Source organism: Harmonia axyridis, chromosome 1 (assembly GCF_914767665.1).
Source record: "Harmonia axyridis chromosome 1, icHarAxyr1.1, whole genome shotgun sequence".
NCBI lineage: Eukaryota > Metazoa > Arthropoda > Insecta > Coleoptera > Coccinellidae > Harmonia > Harmonia axyridis.
In genome coordinates, this window is record NC_059501.1 from 9,736,751 (window position 1) to 9,751,746 (window position 14,996).

General features: G+C 33.2%; 2 protein-coding genes across 3 annotated transcripts; both read right to left on the reverse strand.

Annotated features, from left to right (window-relative positions):
• Positions 1-257: 257 nt before the first annotated feature.
• Positions 258-4,258, reverse strand: LOC123688978 (bifunctional purine biosynthesis protein ATIC). The gene is made up of 8 exons (XM_045627756.1): positions 3,971-4,258; positions 3,201-3,417; positions 2,283-2,558; positions 1,884-2,220; positions 1,539-1,787; positions 1,032-1,431; positions 714-874; positions 258-572 (listed from the first exon to the last, which is right to left on the reverse strand). The coding sequence occupies exons 1-8, from the start codon at positions 3,987-3,989 to the stop codon at positions 453-455; spliced, it is 1,779 nt and encodes a 592-aa protein (XP_045483712.1). The 5' UTR covers positions 3,990-4,258; the 3' UTR covers positions 258-452.
• Positions 4,259-4,908: 650 nt separating this feature from the next.
• On the reverse strand, positions 4,909-6,406 carry LOC123688979 (S-phase kinase-associated protein 1-like). 2 transcript variants are annotated; one of them, XR_006750140.1, is made up of 2 exons: positions 6,175-6,331; positions 4,909-5,802 (listed from the first exon to the last, which is right to left on the reverse strand). XR_006750140.1 is itself a non-coding variant. In XM_045627757.1 (2 exons), exons 1-2 carry the CDS (start codon positions 6,353-6,355, stop codon positions 5,422-5,424), a joined length of 396 nt encoding a protein of 131 aa, XP_045483713.1. In that variant the 5' UTR covers positions 6,356-6,406; the 3' UTR covers positions 4,909-5,421. The 2 variants fall into 2 exon arrangements, 1 of the variants encoding a protein (XP_045483713.1); XM_045627757.1 differs by lacking the exon at positions 6,175-6,331 and adding an exon at positions 6,341-6,406.
• Between the last annotated feature and the right edge of the window lie 8,590 nt (positions 6,407-14,996).

Genomic DNA, 14,996 nt, shown 5'->3' on the forward strand with positions numbered 1-14,996 from the left:
ACACCTTATTATATTCCTCTACATAATGAAAATAGATTAGTTCTGATTAACGATTACCAAATATGACCTGCTTGAAAATAATCTCTATAATTGGTTTCTTTATTCGTTTTAAGGATCATGGAATATTATTATAATTTTTATATACAATTCAAAACCTATGATTTCTTAATTGCCAACCACTAATCTGTAGATTTAATGAGGAGAGCAAGGTACATATTTTCTGTCTTTTATAATTCTCAGGGAAAGTAACAGAAATATTCCAAAAATTGAAAGAAAGTATATTCTATAAAAAATTTTTATAAATCGAAATATTTTTATTCTAAAATAATAAATTATTTACCAAAAAATAGATTCATTTCAAATTTAGGTTTCATATAGCTTTTCCGCTCAGATTCATTATTATAATGAAATTATAAAAATATGCAATTGATTTGAAAATAGAAACTGTAAATTTAATGATGGAACAATCGGAGGTTTGTGTGAGCTAAAGTTATTTTATGTTCATTACAGGCTTCAATTACAACTTCATCATTGTTAGATCCAGCAGGGCTTCCAATATAAGATACACCGCTCTAGAAAAAAAATGAAACAATTAATAAATCTTGAACAAATATTCTAAATTCATAACAAACATAATAAAAGTTATGTATTAATGAGTTGATTTATTTTATACCAAGAAAGATTTTCTTAATTTTGTTTTCATTTGCACTTACCAAGAATGCTCTATCGACATTATCCCTGAATGGGAAGAATGCATCAGATGCTAATGCTACACCTTTCAACTGAGCCATCCAAGCTTTACGTTCTGTTGGGGTTAGTGGCTCGGGTACTGTGTCATACATAGCTTCGAAAGACGCTCTGTCCATATCTTTACCTAGAAAAATGTTCCAGGCAATATTTCAGAATAATACAAATTTTAGAGGATAGTGAACATCATGTTCAATTTCAAAAGAGATTGATATTGAATAAAAAGCAAACAAGCTTTAAGCATTGACTCGGATAAAGGCACAATCAAAATAAAATTTTCTTACCAACGGTGTCATTTACATAATTATCAATAGCATTTGAAATTTCGGCTCTCTTAACACCATTTCTGAATTTCATATTCAAGATTTTAGGATGTTGTCTCAACCACCAATTATCTGCCTTATCACCAGCCAAACGTGTGCAATGTATTCTGGATTGTTGACCAGCACCGATACCAATTACTTGTCCATTCTTTGCATAACATACAGAGTTACTTTGTGTGTATTTTAGTGCAATGGTGGCTACGATTAAGTCACGAATAGCTGAATCAGGCAAAGTTTTGTTGCTTGTTACAATGTTAGCGAATAAGTTTTTATCGATAATCACATTATTTCTCTGTTGTTCTAGTGTAAGGCCGAATAGTATTTTACGTTCAATTGGATCTGGTTCATAGTTAGGGCAGATCTGAAACACAATTTTAATGATATATTAGTCAATGAAATTCAATGTTCCGATGATATATACCACAATCAGTTTAAGGTTTTTTGATTGAAATAAAGAATATTACTCACTTGTAGCACACAATAGCCTCCATTTTTCTTTTTCTTGAGAATTTCCAAAGCTTCTGTCGTATATCCTGGGGCAATAACACCATCGGAAACTTCTCTAGAAATTATTTTAGCAGTAGGCACATCGCAAACATCTGATAAGGCAATAAAATCGCCAAAAGAAGACATACGATCTGCACCTCTAGCCCTGGCATAAGCAGTTGCCAAAGGAGTTAATTGTTTCATTAAATCATCCACCATACACACTTTCGCCTGAAAAATATTTTTTCAGTGTCAAAATCTATAATTTGAATTATGAAAATTTTGTCCCGAAAATAATGTTATATTAAAAGTTAGTTCTTTACTAACCTCAATATCACTGAGTGGCGTACCCACAGCAGCTCCAGCAGGTGACACATGTTTAAAACTTGTGGCAGCAGGTAAACCAAGAGCTTTTTTCAACTCTTTAACAAGTTGCCATCCGTTCAAAGCATCACATAAGTTTATGAAGCCTGGTGAGCCATTAATAACTGTCAATGGTAAATTTGGTAGGGTAGTGAATATCTGTGCAGGTTTTTGATGGGGGTTCATGCCATATCTGAGGGTGAGTTGGGATACTCCAGAAGAATACTGCTTTCTGAAGTAGTCTGTGATGGCAAGATCATATTCAGAGGTATGGGTGAATGCTTTGAGAGCCAACAGCTGCCTGAAATGAAAATAATTTTTAAGAAAATAATTTAAAAAATAAAATGAAGAAAAATTATTCACCTGGTATTCAATGTAGTATCTTGATTGGAGGAACTTTTTAGCTCGTTAACAATGGTAGAATAATCTTTTGGATCACACACAACTGTAACTCTTGCATGATTCTTAGCAGCAGCTCTTAGTAAGGTGACACCTCCGATATCTATATTTTCCACAGCATCGTCTATTGTGACATTTGGATTACTAACAGTCTTCACAAATGGATACAAGTTACAAACAACAATTTGGATTAGATCGATCTTTTGTTCTTTGAGATCTGATAGATCAGAGGGAATCAGTCTGAAAAAATAGAAATATCAAGTATATAATTTTGAAAAAAAAATTAAATTTCAATCATTTCACATTAACTTTGATGAAGATTTATTTATTTTTCCCTAGAAGTATCCTACTTTTGAAGAAAATTATAAAAAAAGTTGCTATGATCAATTGGTACTTTTCCAATTTTTTCCTGAATTTGATTGAATTTCATATTTTGTGAAAATATTGAGCAAAAGGAATTTTGAAATGGTATTTCCCTAGATGTCTGTTACCTGTTATACTGAATTGTTGCCGAAATCAATGGCAGAATATATAAAACATTAATCCAATAGACTGAGAAGTCCAAGAAAAACTTATGAAATAAATATGTTTTTAGCTAACTCCATAAACAACTTATTGCATATTATTTTTCTATTTATAGATAGGTATTAATAAAATAAGTTGTTATTGGGAAACTTTGAAAGAAAACAACATCAAGAGTGGACTACAATAATAATCATTGAATGATATATAATTGAGCAACACCTTATCAACTCCTCATTATAACAAATATTGATAGAATAGTGGAAAATTTTTATGGACATCAATTTTTTTCACCCCATATAAAGTTGAACAATCTGAATTTGAAAAGTGAAATATTGATTGGTGGGGAATATATCTTACCTAGACAGAATGCCCCCATGTACAGCTGGATGCAATGTTTTTACACGACCACCTAGTATTTCAGGGGCACCAGATATCTCAGATACATCTTTTACTGGTATACCAGTGTCTCTCACTGACTTTGCTGTACCACCACTGGCTACTAAAGTGAATCCCAAACTATTCAATTGCTTTGCAAATTCAAGGAGTCCAGTTTTGTCAGATACTGATAAAAGAGCTGTGAACATAAAAGCAGGTCTTATTACCTATAATAAGCAATATCACAATAGACTTTATTGATTTCAAGAGTTATTGAATATTTTCAATTTTTTGGGGGCAATTTTGGGGTTCAACTATGATTTTATTCCATTGAAAAAAAAATGAAAAAGTTTAAGAAAGTAAATTTTATTTTAAAAATACTTGATCAAAAAACAGGCAAAATGATGTAATGAAAATGACTTTTGCTGTGGCTCTAATTTTGTTAGTGTTGACTGAAAATTTGAAGCATTTTAGGCTAGTCTCAGGATTTTTGAATCCGATTCATTTTATTTATTGAAAATGCAGGTATCTCCAAATTTCACATGTGCCTAAATATAATAGGTATATTTTAATAAAACTATGAGATAATCAATAATAAAGGAATCATTCTCAAAAAAAAAAAATAAAATCTGAAGGCAAATATTTTTGTCAGGAATTTAATATACCTCACATAAGTTTTCCCAAAATTTTGTCTTTTCAAAATGTATTTAGGGTTATGAAATTAAATCGAAGATTTTCAGAAGAAATCTTACCTATCTTCTTCGTTTCCATGGCAACTTAATTCTTAGAAGTATTTTCAAATACAGGAGAACTATTAATGAAGTGATCGAAATTCAAGTTGTTCTTTTATTTATTCCTATGATTATCAATTCTCGGCTGGGGGGCCTAGGGTTATCTCAATCTTTCCAGAATTAATTAAGGAATAAATACTGTTTATTTTACGTCAAAGTAATTGATAAGAAAGCAAAGCAATACAGGTTTTCAAACATCCATCGGTATTTCTGGTTGCCTGATCACCTCTAGCTGGCGTAAAAGTTTCACGTCTAGAAAAAGTAAATGATATGATGAATTATAAAATTAATTTGAATATGGATTTTTATATATGTATTGATAGCTGCGGAAATTGCAATACCTAATACACCGTCCTGTATTCTCATATTAGATTTTTCTTTAAGAATTCCTTGATATATCGGCGTAAACAAATCAGAATTTGATATTCTTTCTACTGGGAAGAAGTATGGTGATCGTCGATCAACATCAGAATCGTTTGAAGGGGCGATAACATTCAAGGGGCGACAAAAAATATTCAAATTATTAAATAATAAATATTTTAGGTTCGGTGAGACGTTCTCAGCCAATTTTCATAGTGCGGCCTCTTTCGGGAGATTGCGTTGTGGTGTGTCATCTAGGGACCACTGATGGAATTATCAGTATGCAACTCAGTGGTCCCTGCCATATACACCCTCCACCATAGCGGAGTGTGGTGATTATGTCCCAAAACGGTTACATCGGTAAGTGATTTTACCGAATTCAATTACTTACCGTCACCATATTGATACATAATACATACATATACATAAGAACCCAAAAAAAATTTCTTAGCATAATTAATTAAAACTCATTGATTATGAATGTAAAGTTGAGCTAGGTTTGTGGTAATGTCTTGTGATTTCCATTGAAACTAATGTAGTAGAAATATAACTTTAATCATTTTTACATAAACATTAATTTGAACATAACAAACGTTAAAAATAACAAACAATTGTCTTCTATCGGTAAAATGTGTTTTTTTCTGTAGATATTTGAAAAATGTAGTAATGCAATTTAATTATTATAACTGGAATTAAATAAATTGAAAACAATTTTATTCATAAAAATTGAAAAAAAATTAAGTTGAAAAATAATTTCAAACATTCAATTTTTTTTTATAAAATTCAAATAGACATACATTTGGAACAAAGAAGAGAAACTATTTCAGATATATTTGTGGAGCTCATCATAAATAAGAATTTCATCTAACAAATTTGGTACCTAATCATTGAATATGCCTCATTTTTTGCTTCTAATTTAGACCTTTTATTATCATGTTTATCGATGAGTGCACGTTTTATTTGTGTCTAATGCTTCTTTCACGAGTTCTTCCATGACTTATGATGACCTACAATGTTGTAAGAAGTTGCCTACCTACTTACAATTTCACTTACTATTCATCGTCACTTCTTTGCCTTAGCTTAGTATATTCGAATATCAATTTCCCTAAGCCTTTTATATTCAGATGATCAGCAGCTGATTCCAATCGACGTAATGTTGATTCGTCCACGTTTAAAAATTTGGCATCCCATTCTGGAATATTGTGCTCCACATCACTATTTGGAACTTCTTCTGGTACAGGTGGATCATCCTTGTGATGAGTGGCCCACTTGATAATCAACTTTAATATGTCTGAATCGATTGATACCGCTACATATTCTCTTTTCTTGTTTTTGTCTGACATATAGTATTTAATCGTTTCGGAACATTGTAAGATGTCCACATTCACTTTGTGAATACACCCATCTCTGGACAGCAATTTGAGTAAAGGCATCTGAAAATTTTGAACGAATGTTTTGAATGCTATCTAATATTTTGTGTTTTAGACTGTTTTTATTGCGTGTTATTTACCTACTAGTTTTACATTGTACATTTACTAGAGGCTGAATATGAAATAGAATAAATACAATTGGATTATAAACCCTTTGAGTATGTCTGAAATTTACAAAATTTTTAAATTTAGATACAAATTTATTTACTAAATTCGTCATAACCATGATAATGTTTTATTATTTCAAATTGAATATTGATAGTAAACAATCCCAAACACTAAGATTAGCTCATCAGTATTCAAAATAATGAATATTAGGTATATTACCAAATTTTTGAATATCTGAAGTATATTATTGTGTGGTTATAAACAAACCTTGAAAATAATAAAACGTAAACAGAACAATAAACTGTGAGTTCAAGTTAACTTGATTAAATGACAAATAAAAACAAATTTTAAAACCGAATTAAATCAATGAACTAAATGCACCAACTGAAGACAAAGTCAACACATCTATATAAATTAAATGTAATTCATTTACCTTTTCACATATCATTCAATAAGCGTAAGACACATGTGGAAATAATTCTGCAAATTTAAATGAAAAAAAAATAATAAAAACAGGAAACTATATCTACCTATATGAAAACACAAATGACGAATACAATAGAACCGAAAAGTAGTAGGTTTGTTGAATATAGAATTGTATAGGCAAGAAAGATTATATCTAAATAAAAAAATTGAAATTGGTTAGTTGATATTGAAAATGGATTTAAATTATTTAATTTCAAACTGATTACAATTGAAGAAGGCTTAGGTGATATTCATTAAAGTTTCGATAACCAATAACACATAAATCTACAAAGCATAGACGAAAAGGATTTCTTCATCGCATTGTGACTGGAGACGGAAAATGGGTTCATTACGATAATCCAAAGCGCAGAAAATCATCGACGGCCATACCGAATATTCACTGTTCCTAAGTCATGCTCAGAATTTGGTGAGACCAGCACGGCGTAGTGTATTATGAGTTGCTAAAACTGATTGAAACAATGACAGGCGATCGTTATCGAACGCAATTAATGCGCTTGAGCCGGGAATTGAAAGACAAACGGCCGTAATACAACGAGAGACATGAAAAAGTGAGTTTACAGCAAGACAATGCTCGACCCCATGTTGCGAAAATGGTCAAGACATACTTGGAAACGGTGAAATGAGAAGTCCTACTTCACCCGCCGTGTTCTCCTGACGTTGCTTCCTAGGACTATCGCGTGTTTCGATCAATGGCACATGGCCTGGCTGACCAGCACTTCCGGTCTTATGGAGAAGTGAAAAGTTGGATCGATTCGTTGATCGCTTCAAAAGATGGCCAGTTTTTTGAACGCGGGATTCGTACGCTGCCCGAAAGATGGGAGGAAGTAGTGGCCAGTGACGGACAATACTTTGAATCATAAACGTATAATCAGTTTTATACAATAAAGCTTTGAATTTTGGAAAAAAAAAACGGCGGAAGCAAAGTTGTACGCCTATGTACCGGGTTTTTCACTATAATTTGACCCCCACTTTAACTTTGTTGATGAAAGAGGTACAAAAAAATGTTTTCTACAAAAGTTTCACGAAGTCGACTAGTGTTTTTTGAAATGATTTCACAAAACGAAATATATAAAGAGTAGGCAACATATTGATAGCAACTTTATTTTTTCAAATAGAACAGCCTCTATATTTTTCTATATTTGACTAGCCCTTTTTCCCCTGATTTCAAATATATCGCATATGTTGGGCCTATCTCTCTTATTCTGAGTACCACAGAGTTTCAAATTTTAAGAACCACCTAGCAAGCTAAGTAATCAGTTTTCAAGATTCCAGTGGAAGGCTGCTATAACTCAAAATGCCCTTTTTTGAGTTATCTCGTTGGCGACGATATGACATACGTTTTTCACTATGAATTGGAATTGGGTGATTTGGATGCAACTCCATATATTCTCTCCTTGTAGCTCTCTTATTTTTATTGTTCTCCACATAAAGCGAAAATATTTCAAATTTTTCCGCTTCTGTGTAGTGCATATTCGATGAATTAGTTCTTAATGACCAACGTATGTTATATATCGTTGCCAACGAGATAACTAAAAAAAGGCCATTCTGAAGTATCGCAGCCTTCCAATTGAAAACAGATTACTTAGCTTGCCAGGTGGTTCTTAAAATTTGTAACTCTGTGGTACTCAGAATAAGAGAGATAGACCAAACATATGTTATATATTCGAAATCAGGGAAAAAAGAGCTAGTCAAATATAAAAAAAAAATAAACAGGGTGTTCCTTTTGAGAAAATGAAGTTGTTATCAATATGTTGCCCACTCTGTATATATTCTGTTTTGTGAAATCATTTTAAAAAACAATAGTCGATTTCGTGAAACTTTTGTAGAAAACATTTTTTGTACCTCTTCTAGTAACAAAGTAAAAGGGGGGGTCAAATTATGGTGAAAAACCCGGTACAATATGAGTTCCCAATGTCCAATACATTTGTAATTTAGTGACAGTTTAGTTTTGCTATGCATATTTTCAAGATTTGAAAGTATCCAAAGTAAAACTTATGTTACTATCTGGTGGTATACAGTTGTACAATAAGCTATCAATCTCCATAAGAGAAATCCAAAATCTCAAGGTATTTAAAATATCTCTCAAAGATCTCCTGTTGCAATACTCATTCTATGATATAGATGAATTTATGGAATGTAGCTTTTAATACTTTTATATTCCTTAATATGTTTGTTCATGTTGAACTTTTCTCTGCTGACTTTTCCAATATCATGTAAATGGTCTTAATGGAATAAAAATTTATTATTATTATTATTATTATTATGAAATTGTACACTCTAGGCACTAAGAACCTATGCAATCATTGTCCTATATGGTTGTTCTCTACACAACATCGCCCTTATTTCAATTTGAGATGTTGGGGTTGCTGTGCAGTAGTATGAAATGATTTGGATGAACAAAAAAAAAAAAATGAGTGATTTTCCAAAATCCCTATTTTTCTGTCCTGAAAGATCTCTGCTTCCTTCTGAAAGTAACACAGTATATAACCTTAAAAATGTAACCCGGAACAGTTTTATACTTCATTCAACTCTACCTCCAACCGAAAGAATAACATAATAAATCTACCAAAGTATATATACCTGTGAATATCTTTCCTTATCTGGCGGAGAGACGAGCTTTTCCAATCGTTGCGACTGTATATTCTTCCGATTCACGGAAAATAGAGCAAATATCTCCTGGGAGGAGACAGGATCTCGCAAAGCGTTCCCAGTGGCTTCGTGCAGAGCGAGACCAGATTAGCCAGTCCTAAGAAGTTGGCGAAAGAAATGCAGTCGGGATTTCTCGTAGGAGGCATTGATGCTTTCCCTGCAGAGGGGCCCTTTGATCTTTTTTATTGAAAGGCCATCTATTTCCTACATCATCGTCTGCGAACAATAACATTGTGTGCGAATAGGAATTTGAATGCTCCGGATATATCCGGATTAGGTTTAGGGATGGGAAGCGCCGAATATATAACGTGTCTGAAATTCATTTCGTGAGAGCAATTTGGAAATTGCTTGAAATCGCAAAATATAGCATGTTACGAATATAATCAATATATATATTCCGTTGTGAGGAAAATTCAAGTCATATAAAGTTATTCGTTCGAATAGTATTGCCATAGTATAAGGAAAGGATAGTAAGCCAGTGTAGTGCTTTTTTCGATTTTGTTGATGTTGAGCGCCATCTAGTTGTACTCACGTTTTACTCAAATTTTACTGTCAAAAATTGGTCCGTAAAGTGGAGCCCTCTGAAAAAATCGGTGTTATTTTGAAGAACTAAAATATTTGAAATAGAGTGGTCAGAAGATTTCTATATTTTGATATTTTTTCAGCTCTGTAATAAGCATTTACGCCAGTATTTGTGATAAAAAAGTACAATGCTACAAGTTATCATGAAATCACTAATCACGTCCAGTCGTCATGAAATGATATCTCTAGGTTTTTTCAGGATTTATGAATGGAATAAACTCCATTTTCCGGAATATCGATATTGCAATTGAATGTATTTGAAGAATATTCGATTGATATTATTTTGTTATAGATTGAGTGAGAAGAGGTAAAGTTTCTATCAACATTAAGTTCCTAATGTCGTAAGTTCTAATGAAATTTCTCAAAAGTTATATTTAGCTTTTGACAGTTGGTTTCGATCATTTTTTCTCAACCTTTTACGATTCTTCGAGTTATGTATTTTATTATTCACCTGTAATAATTTTTTCTGACCGAAATATCAGCCCATGTTTTTATGAATATTTGAAGAAAAGCACACCTTGAACCCCCAAATTATATTGAAATATCTCAATTATGTTGAAAATAAATAAAATCATGTTTTATTTTTATATTTACCTTATATTTAAAATTGAAATGAATATTTTCGAATGTAGAATCTTATATTATCATTATTAGAACTCTTTATTGCTAAATTCATATGTTTGAATCTTATATTCAATTTAATATTTTTTTCATTGATAATAAACCAATTCTATTCATATTTCTTCGGATGAAAACCCCTTTCTACTATTATATGAATAATTTTAATTCAATTGTATCTATCGATTTGTTTTAATTATTCCTGAATAGAGAGTTAAGTGATCATTCAAACTTTCATCGTAATGCAAAACGCAATTATTCGAATAAATATTCAATGAATATTCGAATATTCAAATGTAGTGGTAACTTAATAATAACATAAAAATTGTTGGCAATGTCATGCGACCCCTTTCCAACCACGCCACTGAATGAATTATAGTATTATTTCTGCGCCATCTATAGCTCATGTTTCAGCGCTATCTATTATCGAGTTACTTCTCCAAATCCAAATCCAACTACAGTAGCGACCCCTGGTGACTATTTCCTTGCCGTCAAACGGCGGTTGGCTTACTATCCTTTCCTTATACTATGAGTTCTGCTGAGAATTGTGCAGCCTGTGGCGCCATCTGTCGAGCTAGCAAAAAAAAATTTCACCAAGAATATAATGAAAATATATACAGGGTGATTTACCGGGATGGCCTATTGGATGTTAATGGAAAACTAATCATAATTTTAAGATGAAAATTTGCATTTCGGGATTTTAGACAATGATCTTTCTCCCTGAAATATTTTCAGATCTCTACAAGTTCTGGTTATACTGGACACAGACTACTACTTCCTTAATTCAAATGGCACACCCAGTTGACCCAGTATATTATTGCATTATTAGATAGCTTTTTTGACGACAATTTCGGCAATATGCTATACCTTGGGCAAAAACTCAACGGTTCATGTGTTAATGGGATTCTTATGAAAACAATAGTGGTGATGAGGACTCACATTTTTTTGAATTTTTCGGCAGAAGAAGCTTTTTTCGAAAAAATATTTTTTTTTTTTCGTTTCTGCAAATACGTAGTATGTATTTTAAGACTGTTTGCGATTTGGGACAAAAATATACAGGCTGTTCATAAGAAGATCATGAACTTGGACAACTCAAATTCATGAAAACTCAAGATTTTCAAATTAGAACTCATATTTTTATTTTTTAAGTCGATTCTTTGTACAAAAATAGTGGGGGCTACTAAAGTAAACCCTATACCTAAAATGAATACTTTAAGAATTATCGAGGAATAACCATAATGAGGAATAAAATATTCTAAAACAAATTGCAGAATGGGATCCTATTCAAACACGAATGCGAAATTCAAAAACGAGCGAATTTTCGAACGCATGAGTGTTGGAATTGCCTTCTGCAACGAGTATATGACGATATTTTCTCTATTTCAGTCAAATTTTCTGAAATTTTGTCGAAATTCAATAAAAAATTCAGATTATATATCCTAGTGACTTTTGTATTGTATCTTGGCAGTTGGTGTGACTGTTACGAAAATTGACAGATTACGCAATTTGATAATGAATCAATTTTGAAATAATTTACAATTACACATTCAAGTCGTGAATTATGTCTGCCGAAATCGATTTAACACCACCAGAATTAAGAGAAATTGCGAATAATGTTGCAAATCATTTCACTATATCCAAATTAAGTATATTATATTGACAACTATTGACGTTTGTTGAAATTTGATAGGAATGGAAGTCAGTATAACCAACCACAAAACGAAAAATATAACTGAAAACAATGCTGTCATGAGCTCATTACAGCACTGTTTTTAGAACTGTAATGAACTCATTACGATACTGAAATAGAGAAAAACTGTTTAAAATTAAGGCTCTTTTTGTCGGCGATAGTGCTATCGTATAGGAACCATATAAACTAGAGGGTTTTTTTTAGAGCTATAGAACTTTAAATTGCAATAAAACAATGATGGATTATTCGATTGACATGAATTTTATTTATCCGCAAGATAATCTTGTGGCATTATATTTTAAATATGATTTCTGGCATATGACCGCCACGGCTTGCTCGGATGTAGTCCAATCTGGACGTTCAATTTTCGATGACTTTTTCCAACATTTGTGGCAGTATATCGGTAATAACACGGCAAATGTTGTCTTCCAAATGGTCAAGGGTTTGTGGCTTATCCGCATAGACCAATTGCTTTACATAGCCCCACAGAAAGTAGTCTAGCGGTGTTGAATCACAAGATCTTGGAGGCCAATTCACAGGTCCAAAACGTGAAATTAGGCGGTCACCAAACGTGTCTTTCAATAAATCGATTGTGGCACGAGCTGTGTGACATGTTGCGCCGTCTTGTTGGAACCACAGCTAATGGACATCATGGTTGTTCAAATCAGGAATGAAAAAGTTAGTAATCATGGCTCTATACCGATCACCATTGATTGTAACGTTCTGGCCATCATCGTTTTTGAAGAAGTACGGACCAATGATTCCACCAGTCCATAAAGCGCACCAAACAGTCAGTTTTTCTGGATGTAACGGTGTTTCGACATACACTTGAGGATTAGCTTCACTCCAAATGTGGCAGTTTTGTTTTTTGACGTAGCCATTCAACCAGAAGTGCGCTTCATCGCTAAACAAAATAAAATGGACGTAGTGCGCGATACGTATTCCGCACAGAACCATTATTTTCGAAATGAAATTGCACTATTTGCAATCGTTGTTCAGGCGTGAGTCTATTCATGATGAATTGCTAAACCAAACTGAGAATAAATCACTTGATAGCTGTTAAATCGGTCGCCATATTGAACAGTAATGCCAACTTAAAGTTATATACCTCTAAAAAAAACATTCGTTACTTCATAGTTACTATCGTGATAGTGCGAAAGTACTGTCGCACTATCACAATAGTACTCTCGTGATAGTTTCTATCTCCGTGAAGATGAGCCTTTATATTTGCATCTCATTCCCCAAAATAATCTCATCATTCAAATGTTATGAAGTTATCTTTTTCAATACAATAGTGGAACATTTTTCAGTGATCCCATTTTTCCCGATCTACGCTACTGGACCCATGTTGTCCGAAAATAGATTTTCATCCAAATTCCCCAACTATGGTAAGCTTCGACTTTCCGGCACATTCTTCCCTTGAATAGAATGTAGGCTTTTGGAACGAAATGCGATACCAGGGGAGATGTTCCTTTCAACATGTGAATTTTTAAAGTGTGTAAAAATCGCCAAAATGTCAAAGACTAATGTGAAATATTGGCGAATTCGGGACATAATAAAGCACACTCTTCTGAGGCCACTTAGTTTCTTTGTGTTGAGGTGAAAGCATTCAGATCAGAACGAATGTGTTTGGGGGCGCTCAATTTCAGAGGCGGTGTGTGAAAAAGGGCCTAGGGTAAAAATCATTGGATGGTTTTTGAGTTAAAAGTTAGAATTTTTTTTGTGATTGGGAACTATAGTTGAAGTTGTTAAGGAATCTTTTTTTGGGTATAGTGGGTCCTGAATGACTGTGCCAATTGGAAAAATATTCAAGATTCAACAAAATCATGTTGGTAGGTCATCAATTAGATGTGTTAGATGTTTCATCCGGCTCGATGGACCAAAATATCGTGGCGAAGTTAAAGATAACAGAAGGCAGTGTATTCACTATTTTGCATGAACATTTGTCCCTAAGAAAAGTTTGCTCGAAATGGGGCCGCGCTTGCTCAAAAGCAACAACGCATTGTCCATTCTGAACGCTGTTTGGAGTTGTTTAAGCGGAATAAATAGATTTTTTGCATCGATATGTGTCAGTGAATTAATCAAGAATTCATCACTAAATCTCTGAGTCATAGAGAGCGTCAGCTGAGTGGAAATCAGTCGGTGAAAACCATTTAAAGTGACCTTAATCTCAAACATCACCTTACAAGGTTATGACATCTCTATTTCATATATCATTTCTTCCTCATTCATCTCTGATTTGGCTAGCTGGTATTGGTGCCATAGTCCGTGAAGCTGTGCAGTGGACATGAAGTTGCTTGCAGCAAATCCTTGATGTGAAGTAAAAACAATGTTGGAGTCAGAATAGACCCCTGCGGAACGCCAGCTTTTATGGGTAGAGAGTCAAATAAAACTCCATAGACCACCACATGGAGAGATCTGCCTGAGAAAAAACCAGTAGAGAACAAAGCTATGGGGGAAAGCCATAAGATTGAATCTTGGCGAGGAGTCCCTGGTGCAAGACTCGATCGAATGCCCTGAATATATCCAATACCACGGCTAGGGTTTAACCATATTTCTCAATTGATAGCTAACATATAAGTGAGACGTAAGCAAGCAGATCACCTTGGTCATATTGAACGAATTGCGCTTCAAAGTATTTGACTACCGAGCTTATTCTTCAGATCCAGCTCTCAGAGATTACTGGCTTTTTGCAGACCTCACAAAGTGGAAGTGACTGCCTATTTCTAAACCAAAGATGAATATTTTTAGAGAAAACGTATTGAAAAGTTTAAGGAGTTTGAATATGTACCGGGTTTTTCACCATAATTTGACCCCCCCTTTAACTTTGTTTCTGAAGGAGATACAAAAAAATGTTTTCTACAAAAGTTAAACGAAATCGACTTATGTTTTTTAAAATGATTTCACAAAACGAAATATATACAGAGTGGACAACATATTGACTGCAATATAATAAATAAAAATATAAATATAATGAAAAAGGGCATTTTGAATAATCGCAGCCTTTGAAAACTGATTACTGAGCATGCCAGGTGGTTCTTAAAATTTGAAACTCTGTGGTACT